The sequence below is a fragment of the Sus scrofa genome, chromosome 15 (genome assembly GCF_000003025.6).
Source record: "Sus scrofa isolate TJ Tabasco breed Duroc chromosome 15, Sscrofa11.1, whole genome shotgun sequence".
NCBI lineage: Eukaryota > Metazoa > Chordata > Mammalia > Artiodactyla > Suidae > Sus > Sus scrofa.
The window spans coordinates 68,930,101-68,950,584 of NC_010457.5; the positions used below are offsets into that span (position 1 = coordinate 68,930,101).

General features: G+C 36.4%; 1 protein-coding gene across 2 annotated transcripts in view; it reads right to left on the reverse strand.

Annotated features, from left to right (window-relative positions):
• Positions 898 to 20,484, reverse strand: part of IFIH1 (interferon induced with helicase C domain 1) — a 54,148-nt gene continuing 34,561 nt past the window's right edge. Inside the window, exons 5-15 of one of the 2 annotated variants that reach the window (XM_005671881.3) lie at positions 17,011 to 17,221; positions 15,680 to 15,897; positions 14,215 to 14,331; positions 11,628 to 11,751; positions 10,827 to 11,099; positions 10,196 to 10,455; positions 7,725 to 7,874; positions 5,577 to 5,738; positions 2,270 to 2,460; positions 1,496 to 1,589; positions 898 to 1,392 (exon numbers count right to left, since the gene is read on the reverse strand). In XM_005671881.3, coding sequence (XP_005671938.1) covers positions 1,213 to 1,392; positions 1,496 to 1,589; positions 2,270 to 2,460; positions 5,577 to 5,738; positions 7,725 to 7,874; positions 10,196 to 10,455; positions 10,827 to 11,099; positions 11,628 to 11,751; positions 14,215 to 14,331; positions 15,680 to 15,897; positions 17,011 to 17,221 — 1,980 coding nt within the window. In that variant the 3' untranslated portion in view covers positions 898 to 1,212. 2 annotated transcript variants of the gene reach the window in all.

The following is a 20,484-nucleotide window of genomic DNA, read 5'->3' on the forward strand; positions in this document are numbered from 1 at the left end:
ACTCTATACATATATGACATTTGGAAATTATACAAAAAACCAAATGCATTTGCCAACTACTAGGTAGGTTATATGCAATATCTAAATTCTCAGAACAGTGCCTCAAGGTTGGTATTAGCTTCCTACCATCTCAGAGAGATTAAGTGACTTGCTCACATCACAAACTAGTGAGGATCCAAACCCAAGTCTGTCTCGCTCCATGTTCTCCCTATAAAAACCTTAGAGTTAAGACTCCTGTGATTATGGTTTAGACTATCTTGGCAGACTTGAGAGAGTTTCCTGATGGCTGTGAAGAAGCAAATAGCTGTGGATGGCCCCATGACCAGACCACATGGTGAAGCTGGTCTTCGGGGTTCAGAGTGATTCCCAGTTGACAGCTACCAAGGAAACAGGAATCCAAGTCTTTAGCTGCAAGGAGATAACAGACAACAACCTGAAAGAGCTTGGAAGTGATTCTTCCCCCAGTGTATCCAGTTGAGATCATCATCTGGCTGACACCTTGACTTTAGCCTTCTGAAACCTTGCCTAGACCTCTGACCTACAGAACATGTGCAAAATAAATGAGTGTTGTTTTAAGCCACTATTTGCAGTAATTCGTTAGAGCAATAGAAAGCTAATAAAAGCAAAGACAGATAACACTATAACCATTTCACCAATAAGGAGACTGGTTCAGAAGATAAACTGATTTTCAGAGTTCCCGCTGTGGTACAACAGAATTGATGGCATCTTGGGAGTGCTGAGACACAGGTTCAATTTCCTGGCCTGGCACAGTGGGTGGGGTATCTAGTATTGCCACAGCTGTGGCTTGGGTCACAACAGCGGCTCTGATCTTATTCCTGGCCCGGGAACTCCATATGCTGTGGGGTGGCCAAAAAAGAAAAAAAGAAAAAAAAAAAGTGATGAACTGATTCGTTTTATTCTGAAAATTGGTGACAGGATTGAGATTAGTACCTCAGATCCTCATTTATGCCCCAGTATTCTTTCCACTGTACCAGAATCACTAATGAGTATTACTGGTAGCATTTCTTTACCTCTGCCCACCAAGATAGAAATGGAAAGCATAATACATTGTCTTCTTCCATACAGTTCAACACAGAATAAAGCGATGATTTTATTAATTCTTACATCAGTTCTGTAGTATAATGAAAATTGTCATCAAAATCCTATGAAAGGTCAAGTTGATAATATTTTAAAAGAATCTGGAATCAAACATCAGTCCTCATCACTAGACAAACAATATTCTGAATAGTTAAGATCGGGAAATGTGATGGGTAATTCTACCCACTTTTTGTATTGTTTCTTAAATAAATTATTTTTGAAAGCCACTACATAATTCTTTATTTTGAGACAAGGCAAATCTAAGCCTTTGTGCACCATCATCGTTCCCCAAGCCTGGAAAACAAAAGAGAGAGTGAGATTAAAAAAAAAAAAAAGTATGTTCAATTAAGAATTCCCTTTGGTCAAAGTAAAATTAAGCACACAACAATTTACTCACTTGGCCACATTTTTTGCAGATTATCTCGCCATTTGTTTGATAGTCAGCAAACTTCGTCTGCAGTGCCTTGTTTCCTCTCACAATATACAGGTTCCTAAAATTATCAAGGAGTCAGAATCATCCCTGACAATTCATACAGGACCACTATATGGCTGATGGTACATGTTGCTGGATTTGCTACTTCTCCACACACATTCGTTAAGGCTCATTTCTTTTGTCAGATTTCTAAGTAGATACCCCCTTTTCACATACACCTCTCAAAGGGTGTGCTGCCTTTTGTAGCTTCTTTCTGCTGATTATTTTAACTGGGCTTAAGTTGTTCAAGAATTTGAGAACAAATATGAGCATACACAAACAGATGTGCCTTGTATCAAAATGGCTTTGGTCTTACACTTTTTCCCTCCTTTACCTATGCAGTATATTTGCAAAATGGACATAATATTCTATAATAACCTCTATAGTAAATGACTATGAGAAAGAATGGATATATATGTATAGGTATAACTGATTCACTTTGCTGTACACCTGAAACCTAACACAATATTGTAAATCAACTATACTCAAGTATAAAACAAAAATTAAATTAAACTGACAAAAATTAAATTAATTTTTAAAAAGAAAAATGGACACTTGAAATAGGTATATAATTCGGAGACTAAGGAGGCAAGTTCTGAAAAATAATGACTCTCATTTGTACTGTTTTGGAAGAACATTTACAATATATCCTCCTTCATCCCTTATAAAGAAACTTAAATTGAGTCTTCCTGGACTTACTTGAACTCTGGTGTCATGTTGACATGGTGCATCTTCTCAATTATGTGGATATCTTCTCCAGAGCAGGCTAGCACACTGCAGTTTTTGCATAGAAAACTTATTAATGATGGGTTGTCCTTGCATTGCTTTGCAATACTTCTCTTGATTTTCATTTTCTTTTCCATTATACTTTGCATCTGTAATTCCAAAATCTGCACAGAGGAAAGAATATGCAATGTTTTTTTTTCATACTTTCACTGAAGTCTCCTGGAATCCAGAGATCTCAGATAGTTATGAACATATACGCTTAACCCATGATCTAGAAATAAAAGTAATGAAGAGATGGCTGGCCCCCAAAGAATTTAGTGTGGAATCTTGTCCTGTAATCATAGAAATGTGGAATCATCAAGTGTTCAAAGCACAGCCCATTCTATTTTAGAAAAGTCCAATTGTGAGAAAGTCTTTGGCAGTATTTACTTAAAAAAAAAAAAACCAAAAAAAAAAACCCTTTCTCCTTCTAACCTCCACCTCCATTAGTTTTAATTGTCTCATAAATTAAGTCTAATCTTTCTTCCAAATAGAGTCTCTTTAAAGAACTAAACACTGTTCCTTCATCAGCTTTAGTTATTTCTTATAAATGATAAACCCCTAGTTTCTTTCATTTTTCTTCACACATTATAATTTCCAGACCCTTTGCTTAGTCAATCTCCTCTTTATAGATTTATAACAGAAACTATTAGTTTCTCCTTCAGTAGCCTTTATGTAAGTATGCTAGCTAAATGACTACATTTCCAAGCCACTGAGACATAAGAAGATGTTGAATGGAATTTCCAGAAAGGGCCCTTAAGTATCAGATAGCTAGCATTTGCACTTCTGCCTTTTCCATCTTCCTCTTCCTTCCTTCTTAAAGTGAACACGTGGCAGCTGAAGTTCTAAAAGTTTTGACCTTAAGAATGAAAGCCAAATAATAAAAGGGCAGAGAAGAGAGAGAGAGGAGCTTTTGCTTTCTCATGACGTCATGGAGTGACTGACTGTGTGGATCTAGGTTGCCCACACACTTTATGTGAGAGTATAAGCCCTTAAAATTTTATATTCCTGATTCTGTGGCTAGTGAAGCAATGTATTTCATAACAGTCAATATAGTTTATGAGAGATATAAAACTTGAAATAGGGATTGGATAGTTCTCATGCATTTACATCTTCACAGTAGAAAGCCCTACCTCTTAAATGATTTACCTCCAAACTAAACCTCTCGGGGATGACAAATTTATATTAAGCTGTGGAGGAAGACATTGTTTTTTTAAAGACCAAAGGGAAGTTTACAGTAAAAGTAAATTATCAGCCTGATGAACAAAGCTGAAAGGCCCACGTCTTTGGCTCTTGGCTCTGTGTTTTAGGCCTTGATTTGAAGCAACCATATTTCGCATACACACACACAAAAGAGAGAGAGAGAGAGAACAAAACCTTGCAAGTGAACCTGTGAGCAGAATCACAGTTTAATCAGATAAGTATGAAGATTAACTACCTATGTAAATTATAACAATATAATGAATTGAATATTCTGTTCTTTAAAAGTTTAATTAGGTTGTTCTTGCAAGATATTTATGGTTCAGTGAGTCGGTGAAAAGATGATTTGGCATTGGATGCCATACGTGTGGGCAATTAAGAAACACCTATGAGTGTGACAGAAAGAAAAGCAAAACCAAGGTCAGTGTTTGGATAGGTAACCAGGATGCCAGAAACCAAAAGAATAGCTCTAAAATAGTAAAGAATATAAAACAATTAGAGGGGCAAAAAAGAAAAGAAATCATAGTACATATATGGGAGGCACAGCTATCATCCATCTAAGTGTAAATAAAGTACAATAATGTGTCATAAGTTGTAGGGTCAAGGCCAGGGAAAAAAATTATCTTCAGCTTGCTCCTGAAATCTGATTTGTTTGAAAAAGTTTTCAGTGATGTAGAAACTCAGTGTATGACCTGGAAAAAAGACCTCACCTTATGTGCCACCTCTCACCATTCATCAGTGGTGGCCTGAACATTGCATTGAGAAGGGTTCTTAAATCAGAAGAAAGGAGTTCTCTAACCTGGTATCAACGTATGCTGGGGGCTCTGAACACAGTAGTGGTGCCAAGTACCCCACATCATTGCCATCCTTGCTCTGAGTTTGCTACCTGGAGTAATTTTAGGATAGCAGGTCTCTTAGGCAAAGGAGACTTTTAAAAGTGGTCTTGAAACAGCAATCTTTGAAAACATCCCACTTGATTTATTCATTTAGGACTTTAAATGTAAAGTGATAACTTTCCAGTGGTACTATATGGCCACAAATGTTTGCTTTGACACCACAAAATGTTTGGTTTGCCTTATATTTGAAGGGGTTTTAAAATATAAATTCGTGTAGAAACCTGGCCAGGAAACCTTGGAGTTGGTTATAGCAATGCACACCAATTTGAAAGCATCCCTTTCGTGAAACTCTATTTAGGGTAGAGCCAATTCCAATGTTAAGAAACTAACATTCACACCCATATGCAAGGGTGTGAATTTTCTTCTAAATGGATTGTTTGCTATTATAGTAGTTACAGTCTTTAATTCAGTGGTATGGGGGATTTCCTGAAATATTGTAGAAATACATTCTTCCTTCACTGAGTTCTTCTCACAACACAAATGACGCTACAGTAGTAAACTGAGATGCAGCATAAGATGACATATGATGTATTTTCTTATGATTCAGGGCTAGTCAATGTTTCTCCCTCCAAGAGGCCTTTCTCAAACACCCAACCTAAAGTGCCCATCTAGAGACTTCTTTCACATTGTCCTGTTCTAATTCTCTAGCATGGCTTTCCATATGATGTAATTCTTGCTTTATTTCTATATATTGTTTCTCCTCCTCAAATCTCGACATGTACATACTAGAATGTGAGTTTCATACAACAGAGATCTATCTGTGCTGTTTGCTACTATGCTCTGTTTCTAGAATGTTGCCTGTCACACAGTAAGTACTTCATGAATGTTTCTGGAATGAAAACAGCTGTGCCTGTATCAACAGATGAGACCAGATCAAAATTACCAGGTTGGGTTGAATAAGTGAGTCGCACTCATCTTTCTGGATCCAGGACAACCTAAATTTATCAAAGTGTAGAGAAGCACTCCCTGACAATTTCTACCCACCATGGATCTTGATTCTTGTTATGTGAATTTGGACTCAGCATAGCTCATCAAACTGGAACTTATAATTTCTGTCTGGAGACTTAGCCACAGAGATATCAATGGCAACCACATGCAGTCATTTTAAAGTGAAAACTAAATCTAGAGTTGGCCCAAAACAATACCTTATGAGCATACTCTTCTGGTTTCATATTTTGAACACGGTCTATAGCTTTATACATCATTTTCTCTCGGAAATCATTAACGGTCTCACGTTCAATAACTCCAGAGCCACTTTGGGCAACCAGGACGTAGGTGCTCTCATCAGCTCTGGCTCGACCACGGGCCTGAGAACAGAAAGAAATTGAGTCAATGAAGGGCTATGCCTTGCTGTGAACTCTCCTGGTTTTATCCTGGAATGATATTCATTGTTCAGTGTCCCAGTCTTCAAATGATCCCCCTATTCTCAGTAAAGTTAGTTATTATTCTTTCTTTACAAGCTGGCTTTCTGAAATTCAAAACACACTTTGGTGCAGAAACACTGTTCTAGAGGGATGCTGCTTGGGTCCCTACATCAGCCCTCAGAAGCCTAGGTAACATAAGACCATCCCATTCAGCCTTTCTGCTCCCCAGAGCCCCCTTCTTAAACCCTGGGGACCACCATCAGTGATTTGAGCTGGGGGAGCCCCATTCACAGTGCCTGGTAGGAGGGCTAATGGTAAGAAGGCATGTCTGACCTTGACACCAAGGCTGTGGAGCATATCACTCTGTTCCCAGCATCCTACCTTCAATATTGAGCACATTTTTCCATTAAAAATCTGCTCAAATGCTGATAAATTTCTATCTTCTTTTAAGCACATTTTGACTAACAGAAAATGTTACGGCTTTTTCCAGTAACCTAACTATCAACTATAATATGATCCTCAAAAATATTATTCTGCTTAATGAGGCACTGAATAAACACATCAACTCCTGAAATATAAGTACTTCTTAATTTGGTGGCTGTATGGTTATCTTAGTCTTCATGACTTGTCTTCCATTCAAAGATGAAATTTAAAGTATTAAAAAAAACTCCAGTTCATTTTATAGGAAAAATATTATATCTATTAATTAGCACAAATCTTATACATACTCAATAAAAGGTAACAATTATTATTAACAATAGTGTGGGTAAGAGATAAAGTGAAATTTAATAAAAAATGGGACAATTCACTACTTTTTTCTTTTTTTGCATAGATGTGTCTGCTCCCCTCCAATATTTTATTATAAAAAATTTCAAACATAGAGAAAAGTTGAAAGAATAAAAAGGAAAGTGGGAGTTCCCTTTGTGGCTCAGTAATTAACAAACCTGAGTAGTATCCATGAGGGTGCAGGGTTGATCCCTGGCCTTGCTCAGTGGGTTAAGGATCCGGCATTGCCATAAACTATGGTGTAGGTTGCAGACGCGGCTTGGATTCAGCACTGCTGTGGCTGTGGCACAGGCCGGCAGCTGTAGCTCCGATTTGACCGCTAGCCTGGGACCCTCCATATGCTTTGGGTGCGGCCCCCCAAAAAAAGCAAAAAAAAAAAAAGGAAAGTGCAAAACAGCATGGCTCCCTAGGGTTCAGTGTATTGTTACTTTGTCAGACATTTTTGGGGCACTGTGCTTCAGATTTGGGGTCCAGATGCCACTTCACAGACATCCTAGAAATAAGGAGGCTTATTTTAATTCTTAGTAATGAGTTAAATGTCATGTTCCCAAAAAGTCTTAGGACACAGAAATAACAATCAAAGAAGAGTGGTCTAAAAAATATAATAGATATCTGGTTGTAATATGAATTAAATAACAACATAAAAGGCAGGAGTTCCCATTGTGGCTCAGCGGATTACAAACCCAACTAGTATCCATGAGGATTCAGGTTCTATTCCTGGCCTCAGTCAGTGGGTTAAGGATTTGGTGTTGCTGTAGGTCTCAGACAGGTCTTGGATCTGGCATTGCTGTGGCTGTGGCATAGGCTGGCAGTTGCAGCTCCAATTTGACCCCTAGCCTGGGAACCTCCATATGCCACAGGTGCAGCCCTAAAAAGCAAAACAAAACAAAACAATATAAAAAGCAGTTTTGCATAGCTGTTTATCATTTATTTTTTATTTGGGCATAATTTATATATAACATTTTATTTGATTCAAGTGGACTACGTAATAATTCAATATTTGTGGACATATTTGTATACATATTTATTCCCCTTTTCATAGGAAAATGGACATATTTTTAGAACTGTGTGCTGTTTTACTAAAAGAAAATAAAACAAGAACAGAAAGTCAAAAATTAACATATTTGAGGCATTTGAATGTACCTGGACCATGGCTATTTCATTAGTGACGAGACCATATCGAATAACGATATTACACTCTTTAATATCCAGACCTTCTTCTGCCACCGTGGTAGCGATAAGCAGATTTATTTTTCCCGTGCGAAATTTACTAATGACTTCTCTTTGTTCATTCTGTAGAAACATTTTAATAAATTAAATGTCGTAATGCTAAACACATTAAAATCTTCTAATTAGGAAATGAAATACTAAATTGCAACTGGTCAGTGTAAATCAAAGGATTAGATCATACATGGATTTGCTGCCATCTGTTTTTGGCATTGAACAAAGACATGATGGTGAGACAACATTTGATTTCCAATCTGGGATTACCACACAATAACAAAATATTTCCATCCTCCAGTCTGGAGGTGGGAAAGCCATCCTTTATGCCAAAGAAATAAATTGATGGGTGACTTGGAGAAAAGACAGGAGGAGATGCTTTCAGTTGAGAAGAGGATACAGCAATGAGAAACCAAAATGGACTTTGCTTTTCACTACACTGATTTCAGAATCTTTAATAGGGAATAAGATGCAGTGGCACTTTTAAAAATAGTCGAATTTTGAGTCACAGAGAAAATATACACTGTATACTGCATTTGGTTACTTTAAAAGTCATTCAAGCGAAAGAAAAAAAATTATATTCCTGGAAGAGACTGAAGACATTGGCTGTCTCCAAGAAGGGGAAGTGGAAGGCTGGAGGACTGTGCCCTATCCCTTATTAATTTTGAAAGAGGTAAATGTATTATCTGTTCAAAGGGAAGATATAAATAAAATGAAAGAATAAGTTATTAAAAATAATTAAAACAGCTACATTTAAGTGAAAGATCTGAATTTTCAAAGTTAATATGGGTAAAGAAATTAAATACGCACTCTGACCTCACAGAGGAGGAATGAGTGAGCATGATCCTAGCTTGATGTGGCCAGGGTAGTTTTATTTCTTATCAAATGTGTTGGTCCAGAGGCCTTTGGTGCACACATCACATCCCAAATATGTCTGACTCCTCTTTCAACGTTTCCATTGAAAACTCACAAGGTAAGGATGTGGTGAATGAGGAAGGGGGTGTGTTCTATATTTTGGCATGCCGCCACCAAGTCTGAAATGGATAAGCAGCTTGAATGCACACTTTCCATTTGTTCTCACCTTTTTTCAAAGAGGAGCTGAATCCATATAAATCAAAGTCCTAATGGTAAAGTTAATAGAATAGAAACTTAAAAACAGTACCAAGAGAGAAAGAGCATATAGGTATGTTACTGTAAGGGTTAACATGGAAGCTGAGAGAATGAACTTCAATTTCATCTGTGAGTTACCTAGAAGCTAAGGCAAAAAGGGAAACATGCTAAGTAAACCAGTTGACACTATAAAGAAAGAAGTAAACTCCATACCTAAAGAAAACAGTGCTTTCTTTCCCTGGCATAAATGTTAGAGGTATCTTTCACTTAAGTATATGTAGGGAGCATATCAAGAGTTATGGTGGACAATTTCAAAATAACTTCTTTTCAGCAAACATTAAAACAGATTTAATTTGCTCCATTGGACCAAATGATGATGAGCTATCAGAACTTAAGGGTCCCCTTGTCCAGCAAGGCTCAAAAGCCTCAAGCCCATCATGGAGCAGTGGGTTAAAAATCCAACTGTAGTGTCTCGGGTCTTGGCAGAGGTGCTGGTTTGCTCCTCGGCCCCAAACAGTGGGTTAAAAGATCCAGCAATGATGGGATAGTTTAAGTCAAAGCTGCAGCTCCAATTCAATCTCTGGCCCAGGAACTTCCTCATGCCATGGGAGCAGCCATAAAATTAAAAAAAAAAATAAGAATATTTTTAATTAAAAAAAGACAAATATGACTTCAGAAGTACATTTTACTCTAACAAGCCATTGTTTTACCTATGCTTATAATGTCTGTGAGTGCTGAGCGCCTTTTTCTTTCCCAAGTATTTTTCACTGTACACATAAGTGGTATAATGAATTGAAAACAAAACAAAACAAAATCTTAAAAAGGAAAAGAGAATCTCTTATAGTCCCAAATCTCTAACACATCAATGTCTTAATTATTCCAAGTTCCCTTAAAGATCTCATCCTATGCAAACATATTTTACATAGTTCTAATTATAATGCACACATTCTTGTGGGAATTTGACTTTTCCACTTGATATTATATTGTAACTGTTTTCACATTTTATTACTAAAAGTTTAAGTGTCAGTCATTTTTGCAAAGGAAACTCAATTTAAAAAGCTCCTCTAAGAATGTGGGAAAAAAATTATTCCTAGAACAACGCTTAGCCTACCAAATACCACAGCTTAGACTGCTATTAAACTCACATGTACTTTCAAGAACAAATATTTCATTCCATTAAAGTAGTCATAGGTTGGTGAGAAGACTGATGAAAAGAAAGGACTACAACTAATCTGGGAAGAGAAATAAACATAAGAAAAAAAAATCCAAAAAGACGTTTACACCTGTGTCATGGGCTTGAACTCACTGCTGTGTCCAGCTCCAATCAGATGGTGGGCTTTGACTCCTACTTCTGCAAATTTTTTATTGTCAGTAATCCACTGGGAAAGGGCATATGCACTCTGTCGTGTTTTTGTGAAAATTATTCCTCGTGCTGATTCCTCAGTCCTTGTAAAATGTTCCATTATGGTGTTTCTTAATTTGGTCAGCTTTTCATTTTCATATTCTGGGTTTTCAGCCAGCTTCTTCAATATTTTCTTGTTTCCTTTAAGAAATATTTGAAATTAGTAAAATACGTGAATAATTACACTGAAGGATTTTGTAGAATGATGTACTAAGGTATTCATCTAGAGTTAATCTTGTGCCACATCTAATAATCAGGCTAGTTTTTAAAATACATTTTTTTGCAGTCATCTTGACAATAAAACCAGATGACCAAATGATTAATTATCATTATACAACTCATGATTAGCCTGATCCCATCAATTAGAAATAGCTACAATATGAGTGGGATTTCTTCTTTCAATATGAAAGATTATTTTAAGAGGGTGCTTTGGAGAGCTCTTAGGAAGCAGGAGGTTCATGCCAAAGAGGTTAACACATGAGATCATGCAAAAGTGTTACAATGATTCTTACTCAAAAATAAAGTCATGAGAAATATATCTGATTCATCCAGTTTTGAAGGTTTCTTTTCATCATTCTCATCTTCATCGTTATCACTATCATCTCCATTGTCATCACTGTCATCTTCCAGGACTTCAAACTTCTTTTCTTTCTCATCATTGTAGAAAGTTTTAAGGTGATTATAGGCATCAATCCTTCGGATTGTATCATTAATTTGTAGAGCCTCATTGTACTTTTTCAAATGTTCTGCACAAACACGATCTTTGCGATTTCCGTCTCTTGCAGCTATGAAAGAATATATTATGAAATAATAATAGAACCCTCTCCCAAACTGTGCTGTGGGGTTGAATGTGTTGATGATAATGAGTCAAAAATAGGCTTCACCTTGTTTTTGAAATGAGCGAGCAAGTTAAGGCTTAAAATGTGCCATAAGCACTAAAGGGGGCAAGTTTTCTGACTCCTAGACTTGCTACTTATGCTCCATGTCAGCAAAAACATGTACTTGATTCATGCTTACTCAGAGGAATGGCACAAAAAACTAGTTGAGTTTGCAGTTTGGAGACAGAGATGTCAATATTTATCTTAATATTTTAAATATATAGTAAGTGAAAGACTCTGGAGATAACAAGAAAATGGACGAATTGGTGTCTCTTCCTTAGATAAGGAATTAGAACATGTTTATCCGTGTGCTGCTTAGAACACAGATATTCCATTTGCTACTGCATTTGCTTCTCAGTGTGCTTAGGAATATGTGATCTGGAATCTTGGCATAAACATGGGATAAATTAAGTGTTAGGGCAAAACCCAAATTACCTTTTTTTTCCATTTGAATGAGCCATTGTTCATAGGGTTGAGTTCCAAAATCCGACATAGGACTAATTTGGCAAAAAGTTTGAATGTTTGTCATTATTTCTAGAAGTCTATCTTTAAACAGATCCTAAAAATAAATTATACATTTATTCTTACATATTTATATTGTTAAATGAATAACATTATATCTGTTAAAACAATTTTTATATTGAAATAAATCTGATTTAGGATCATTGTCTAGACAAAAGTAACAAGTTACTCTGATCACCTCCCTGTACACTGATTTTTATCAGCTTCCCTTTTGCCTCCACCCTTAAGCCACACCACACCAACACCAGGTATTCCTGCTGGAATTTCCATTTTAAATATTTTACGAAAATAAAATTACTGAATGATACATACCTTGAATGCTAATAGTAAATTTAAAAACATATATTAAAGTAGTGCCCCAACTACTCAGAAAGCCTGCAGTCTAATTTAAGAAGCATTTCTTTTTGAAGAACTGGTTTCAGTATTATTTCTACCAAAATTAAAAGTTTAAAGGTAGGGTTTTGAAAAAAGCCAGACACAGAAGAGTACATACTACAGGATTTCATTTATAGAAAATTCAGAAGCTGTCAAAACCCACCTCTGGTGCTAGAAGTCAGGACAGCAGTTACCCTAAGAGGCGGGTTACTGAAGAGGAGAATGAGAAGTTTTGGGGATTGTGACAACATTGTTTCTCTTGTTCTGGATTTTGGTTATATGGATGTGTTCAGTTTATGAAAATTCAGCAGTCTGTACACTTAAGCATTTGCACTTTTTTGTGTGCATGTTATATACTTCAATTAAAAGTACACTAAGGAGTTCCCGTCGTGGCACAGTGGTTAACGAATCCAACTAGGAACCATGAGGTTGCTGGTTCGGTCCCTGCCCTTGCTCAGTGGGTTAACGATCCGGCGTTGCCGTGAGCTGTGGTGTAGGTTGCAGACGCGGCTCGGATCCCGCGTTGCTGTGGCTCTGGAGTAGGCCGGTGGCTACAGCTCCGATTCAACCCCTAGCCTGGGAACCTCCATATGCCGCGGGAGCGGCCCAAGAAATAGCAACAACAACAACAAAAAGACAAAAGACAAAAACAAACAAACAAAAAAAAAGTACACTAAAACTTAAGGTAAAAAGTAAGATGGTAAATTCTTTTAAATATACATTGAGGATTTTGTGGATTTTTAAAAATTATTTGGAGTAGAAACATTTAAACTTATCAAGCAAAACTGGATAAATAACAAAAACTGAAGAAAAATAAAGTATATTCAATGCACTAGCTCTGAAGTTCCTGCTGTGGGGCAATGGGATCGGCAGTGTCTCTGAAACACCAGAGTTCAGGTTTGATCTTTGGCCCAGCACAGTGGGTTAAAGATTGCAGTTCAGATCTGATCCCTAGCCTGGGAACTCCACATGACACCAGGCAGCTGGCAAAAAACAAAACAAAACAAAAAACAAAATGAAGTCAACTATACTCTAATAATTTATTTATTTATTTTTTGTCTTTTAGGGCCACACCCATGGCATATGGAGATTCCCAGGCTAGGGATCAAATCGGAGCTGTAGCTGCTGGCCTACACCACAGCCACAGCAATGCCAGATCCAAGCTGCATCTGTGACCTACACCACAGCTCATGGCAACGCTGGACCCTTAACCCACTGAGCAAGGCCAGGGATCAAACCAGCAACCTCATGGTTCCTACTGAGATTCGTTTCTACTGCACCAGGATGGGAAATCCTGTAATACAAATTTTTTTTTTTTTTTAAATGTGCTAGTTCAGCTGGAATAGAGAGCACTCTTTTTTCAGAATTTCAAAAAAAAAAAAAAGATCTATGGAGGTTGATTGCTAACCTCAGTTCAGCGCCTACTACATTTCAAGCACAATGTTATCTATTGTGCATATTTCATATCCAACATTCTTATGAGGTAGATTTTCAGAACCTCAAGTACACAGAGCTTAAATTTATTATCAAGTAAGTAAAGCTAAAATTTATCCTACTTTTTATATTTTGCAAAAGAATGTATTGACATAATGTACTAGTCATAATGTCCAAACTGACTCTAAGTTGGTTTTTATAATCAGTGAAGATACTTATTCCAAAAACACCATTAAAGTAAATATTTCACTTCTTTACCATAAGTATTTTCTTAAGAAGGTAAATATGCCAATTAGGTAGGATTCTCATTATCACCACCAACTGTAATCTGGTAGCAAAAAATGGCTCTGTTCAATGTCAAGAAACAAATACTGGAATTCACCAAGAAAGTAAAAAGAATAAGAGAAACTATGTTAACCCCTCTAGCTTCACAATCCTTCCCACCCCACAGTTCATATATATCAACCATCAACCAGTTATTGAGCTACTCTTCATCTAGTTCAGAAAACTAAAAGATTTGAACAGTGAATTCACAGCAGTGCCTTGCTGCCTAATATCAATAAAATTTAATAAAACTGTAACTCTTTGCTAAAATTTTAAAATAATATTCTTTGGATGCTCACTGTAAAATGACCTTTGCAGTTAGGTATGATGTCATCAAGTAAATAAATATAAAATCTTAAGCACATACTTCTCTGGTGTCATCTGCGATTACAAACTTTTTGCATGGCTCCTTTATTTGGTCTTTAAGTTGATTAATATTTTTTTTCACAGTTTTAATGGTAAATGCATCAAGATTGGCACATATCTGGAAAAGAGACAGGTTTTGATATTCAAATACTTTTCCCTTTCAATTAACTCAATGCAGAAATCTTTCTCATGTAAGAAATAGGTAGCACAATTTGCTAAATATAGCATTTTAATATTGCCTTACTGTGGATCTGATTAGCCAACAAAATCTACCCTGATAGAGTAAAAAGATGCTTTGAAATTGGGTTGGCAGAAAATTCCAGAAAGAAATATATTTATTTACATTCCTTAAATTTCACTTTCCAGCTGAAAAAAACGATGTGGAGAGAATACAGCAAATTGCAGAGATCAGCAAGAATGGTTATGAGATAACCATATTACATGATGCATTTTAAAGGTCATCTTGATATCCATGGATCATATTATCACTTTCTTCCACACATAAAAGAGGATACTACAAAGCTAGGAGCAGCTGAAGCCCATGTGCCTGAATTTGAATTGCAGTTAATCCTTAATACTAGTAATAAATTATATGTTCTAACCAATAATTGTGCTTTTGTCTACTCTATATGATTTTCACTGACTTCAACTTAAAGTAAGGGCTTTAGCGCTAACATACTTTGTGAATTACTCTGAATTCTTTCAGTGCTTGAGATCAACAAAAGCACTGTATATATTGTTACCATCTGCAGGCAGCTGACAAGATATAGACTTTTGGAGTTCCTATTGTGGTACAACAGTACTGTTGATGTCACTGAAGTGCCAGGATGCAAGTTCAATCCCTGGCCTGTGGGTTAAAGATCCTGCATTGCTACAGCTGTGGTGTAGGTCACAGCTGTGGCTCAGATCTGATCCCTGGTCCAGAAATTCCATAGGCCACAGGGCAGCCAAAAAAGAAAAAAACAAAACAAAACAAAACAAATTTAAAGATTCTCATATCTCCATTTTCCCATTTAATTTGAATTACCTAGAATCTGAGAATCACACAGAACAAAAAAAGGCTCAGAAGAAAATATGCAATTCTAAAACTCATGGAGTATGTATGAAATTAGAAACTTTCTTAGCTTATGCATATTTCTATATAAAGTAGATCATTAAGTTTAAAAATAGGAGTAGATATTTAAAGGAAGGTATTTCATTTGTCCCAATTTTTTAATACTTACGTTTGCTCTCTATAATTTGGGGGCTATTATTCCATGTCATAGTTATTTACTAAGGCATATTTCTATTTTGTAGAAGACTGAGTGTATTTACATTAACTAAAGCATATAGATTTCGCTCAACTGATGATCATGGAATAGCTTCTTTCCTGCACTCCATGGCATCTGGACCTAATCTTACCCAAGAAGTATTGGCATTTGCTCTAACTTTGGTTTTTCTGGTTATGAAGAAAGTTAATGACTTACTTTTAAAATATGTTCTTCAGCTTTGGCTTGCTTTTTGGCTCCCCCAACACCTGGTGAGGCTGTTAGTCCCAATATCTGAGGTAAGGGAATCACTGGTTTCTCTTCTTTCTTGAGTTTATTGTTTTTCAATTTCTGTTTCAAATAACGCCTCATGATGTTATTATAGACTGCTTCTTTGTTGGTGTGATGGCATTCGTCAATGATGATGAGAGAAAAGTCTTAAAAAAAATTTAAATGGTTTATTTGCCCATACTGACAAAATACAGTTAAAAAAGGCTCTTTTAGCTGGTAGACTGAGCTGCCTTGGAGATGTATTTTCTTGGGCAGAATACTGACACAAGCAGTTTTTACTTTTTAAGGGCAAATGCAACTATCCTAGCCACCTGTAAATACATAAGTTCATGTACAGTAATCAGGAAATTATCTCTGTTAACTATTATGCTCATTTAATAGATGAGTTTTGGAAAATTTATAGATCTAAAAAGTGTTATGGCATGGATTTCAAACTCTGGCTTTTCCCCCAAAACTCTCAGAAATGCAATTTTGTTTTTTAATAAAATATATAATTTTAAGTTGGTGAATTTTATTTTCATTCTATCAAATGAAAAACACTATTTAAAGAGGAATCATTTTACTTTGTTTAAACTTTGCATTTAATTATTATGAGTATATATACTTCTTTCTCTTCCTCTTGCCTAACTTTTCTTCCCATCCCCCACAAAACAGAAAAGATTATATTTACTCTCTGGAGAAGAAGGCATATCTAACAGGATCCACTAACATATAAAAAGAACTTAGAAATACAGAATTAATGCAAAGTCTAGAAAATGTTTGATTTAATAATGATGTTCTGGAGTTCCCGTTGTGGCTCAGTGGTTAACGAACCCGACTAGTAACCATGAGGTTTTGGGTTTGATCCCTGGCCTCGCTCAGTGGGTTAAGGACCTGGCGTTGCCGGTAGCTGTGGTGTAGGTCGCAGACGTTGGCTCAGATCCCATGTTGCTGTGGCCCTGGTGTAGGCTGGTGAGGCTATAGCTCTGATTGGACCCCTAGCCTGGGAACAACCTATGCCATGGGTGCAGCCCTAGAAAAGACAAAAAGATGGAAAAAAGTGATGTTCTTATGCAGAATAAAGTGATCTGACTAAAAACGTCTCCAGTTTTTTATTTGCTTTCACAAGGAAGAAGGGTTTTATTGAAAAAAAAATGGAAGACAATCTAAATCATAATTAATTTTTAAATCAACATTTTAAAAACTAAGAAATACAGCTTCTTTTACTACCATTAATATTACTACTAATTATCTTTCCAAAAATAAACATTTTAACCAACCTGACAGCTGTACACCAGGGTCTTCTCCTTCTTCTGAGTTTAAAAGGGAGTTTTCAAGGATTTGAGCTGTACTGATAATAACATCACAAGACTTGACAACTTCTGGAAATGTTATTTTCAATTGGGTATCACCACTTAATCTAGTAACACGATACCATTTCTTCAAAAATGGTTCGAACTCTTTGCGGAAGAGCTGTTCAACTAATGGTACCTTTAAAAATACCAAAGTTAAAAACGTGAGAGAGAAACAGCCTTGTCAAACTAAAGGGGTATTAATCAAAGGCCTACTATGTATCAAGCATTAACAGAGGTGTTTACATTATCAGCTAATTAGGTGTAACAGCTTATTCATCAAGTTCATTCATCTCGATAAGCACTTATTGAATGCCTATTACATGTAGACATTGCATCTGAGACACAAAGATGTTTAAGTTATGGTTTACAGCTTTCAGGAACTCATTCTAGCTGAGCACAGAAACCAAGATGAAACAAAATGAAACAAATTATCACAATACAATGTGCCAATTCTCCTACGGAAACACATAGAAAGCGATAGCAAAAAAGAAGACCGCTCAAAAGAGGGTTTAAAAGGAATTTTAATCTTGTAAACCATGGGTCACTGAAGAGATAAATTGAAACTAAGGCGAATAAGAAATAAATTTTGAATTTGTAGAACAGGGTCAGGCTACAAAGGGCTGTGAACACAAAGCAGAGTATTTTAAATTTAGTGTGGCAGTTCATAGGACCCTTGTGAGTTTTGCTGTAGAGTAGATTCATTCCTGTGTTTTGGGGAGATCAGGCCAGACACAACCTTTCTAAAGAACTGGAGAGAGCAGAGAACCAAAACTGAGGAAGCAAGACATTGCCTAAGAGAATGGATAGAGGTGAAGGGACAGACTGCTAGACTAGCCTTGGTGGCTAAGAAAGAACAAAAAAGCAAATAGACTTGGCAAAAGAAGTGAAAACTCTTCCAAAGTGTTGTTGAGTGAGAGCACATTGACCCTGAGGTGACTCCACCTGATTGATGACTCATAGTATCTTTTCATTCGCTAACAGGTGAAAATGCAAATCTTCGTGAAGACCTTGACTTATAAGACTATCACCTTAGAGGTGATGACCCCTGATAGGCCAATTAAAGACTGAAAGCCTCAGTTTTTTTACTGGTAAAACAGAGATAACTATGGTAACTTTCAAGAGTAGCTGTGTGGTTTTAATGAGATAACATAAAGTGCAATAAAATATTCATTATTATATTAATACACATCTCTCATTTCCTAGACCATAGATTCCTTAAGGGCAGGATCTGTATTGGATTTGTCTTTAAAACCCTCATGCTGCTGAATGATTTAAGAATCTCTATATTACGGCATGACATAGAAAGCTGAGGTTCTGCCCATAAGGGGTGAATGAGATCTTCCAAAGAAGTAGCATCTTCTGGTCTATAGAACAAAAAGTCATTGTCACAGGAGGCAATAGGTGTTGGAAATCCTGAGATTCACTTTGGGTGGTATTGACTTCCTACTGAAGGACACAGAGAGAGCCAGATGCAAGCCTGACGTGGTTAATTGGGAGTTGTGTGGTCCTCTTGGAGCCTTTTCCTGAGATGTGACAGAGTGCCTGCCAAGACTAATCAAACCCAACTGCTACCCACTTCTGCTGAATCATATGGGGCTGCATTATAGCATCTGAAGGAACCTGAGATTTATCTCTCATGATGTTGAAGCCCTAGATAGGAAATAGAAAGTCTGGGAACACAGGTGGTGTTTTCATTTCTCCCTGCATTTGAAGGTGATAACTTTGGAAAAGATGGAGGAAGGGAGATGAAAGTAAATGGTGTTAGGGACAGGATTTCTCCTTACTAGGAGAGGATCTAGGTTATAATACCTTGCCATTGGGCCAAACACAGAATGCAGGTTATGTTGACTTAATGGGCCAGAGATTTCCTGACGCAATCAAAAAGTATTAAAGCTGAAGTAAATCAAAGAAATGGGATAATAAAATAAAATAAATGATTATGACATGGAAGGAAGATCTTCTTTAAAATCAAAGAAATGGGATAATAAAATAAATGATTATGACATGGAAGGAAGATCTAGTGGAGGGCTTTCTAGCTATTTCAAGGGAAAAATAACAGGGAAGCAGATCAAGAATCAGACACATGTCCTTAAATGTCTATGCAACAATGCAATGAATATGAGTAATTAATCAGGATAAATTAACATTTAAACATGACCACAAATGTAAGAATTTCGTAAAAATCACCTAGATCTAATAGGATGAAAGATTCACAACCAGAACATTAGCACTGAGAGGATAAGAAGTCTACAAAAAGAAGGTGTTTGAGGGGCATGCAAAAACATGAGACCTGAAAATATCAATCAACATGAATGATCTTCAACAGATGAATGGATTAAGATGTAGTACATACATACAATGGAATACTATACTTCCATTAAAAAGAAAGAAGTAATGCCATTCACAACAACATGGATGTAACTAGAGATTATCATACTAAGTGAAGTATCAAGAAAGAGAAAAACAAATACCATATGATATCACTTATACGTGTAATCTAAAATATGGCACAAATGAACAGTATAGACTTACAGACATGGAGAGCAGGCTTGTGGTTACTGGGGAGGGATAATGGAATGAACTGGGAGTTTAGGGTTAGTAGATGCAAAATATTATATTTAGAATGGATAAACAACAAGGTCCTACTGTACAGCACAGGAATATTATTCAATCTCCTGAGATAGACCATGATGGAAAATAAAATTTAAAAAGAATATATATGTGTGTGTGTGTGTGTGTATAATATGTATATATGATTGAGTCACTTTGCTGTACAGCAGAAATTGGTGCAACATTGTAAATAAACTATAATTTTAAAACATGAATGATGTGAAGAAATAAATACAAGCATTTGCAATTAGGCTCAAAAATTAACTGTATAAAAATAACTTGAGAGGTCTAATTTAAGAGATTTTCAAATGAAAAGGAGCCAAGGCTTCTCAGGTTATGGAAAGCTCCAAATGAGTCTGTGGGTATTAGTACTAGTGATAAAGACAAATCTAGTCATGGGCCAAGTGTCACATCTCATCTTTCCTACACTCTGCAAAAAGACTACATCTATAGTATTTGTCCAGCCCTGGACATTGTTTTAACAGAGTCTTAGATGATGTCTGAAAAAATATGAGTTCTTGGGATGATGAAAAGTCTGGAAACTATGTTATATGAAGAACATGTAAAAGAACCTAGAAATATTTATCCCAGGGAACTAAAAGAAAAATTACTATGGAGTCGCATGATGCTTGCAGCCTTCCCTATGTAAAAAGTTGTCATAAGCAGAAGACTTAAGACTTAACTTACTCTGTATAACCACAGAGGAAAGAATTCTAACCAATGAGTGTGGATTCCAGAGAAACAGATTTTGGTGAATACAGGTAGGGCTTTCTGACAGTGGCAGCTGTT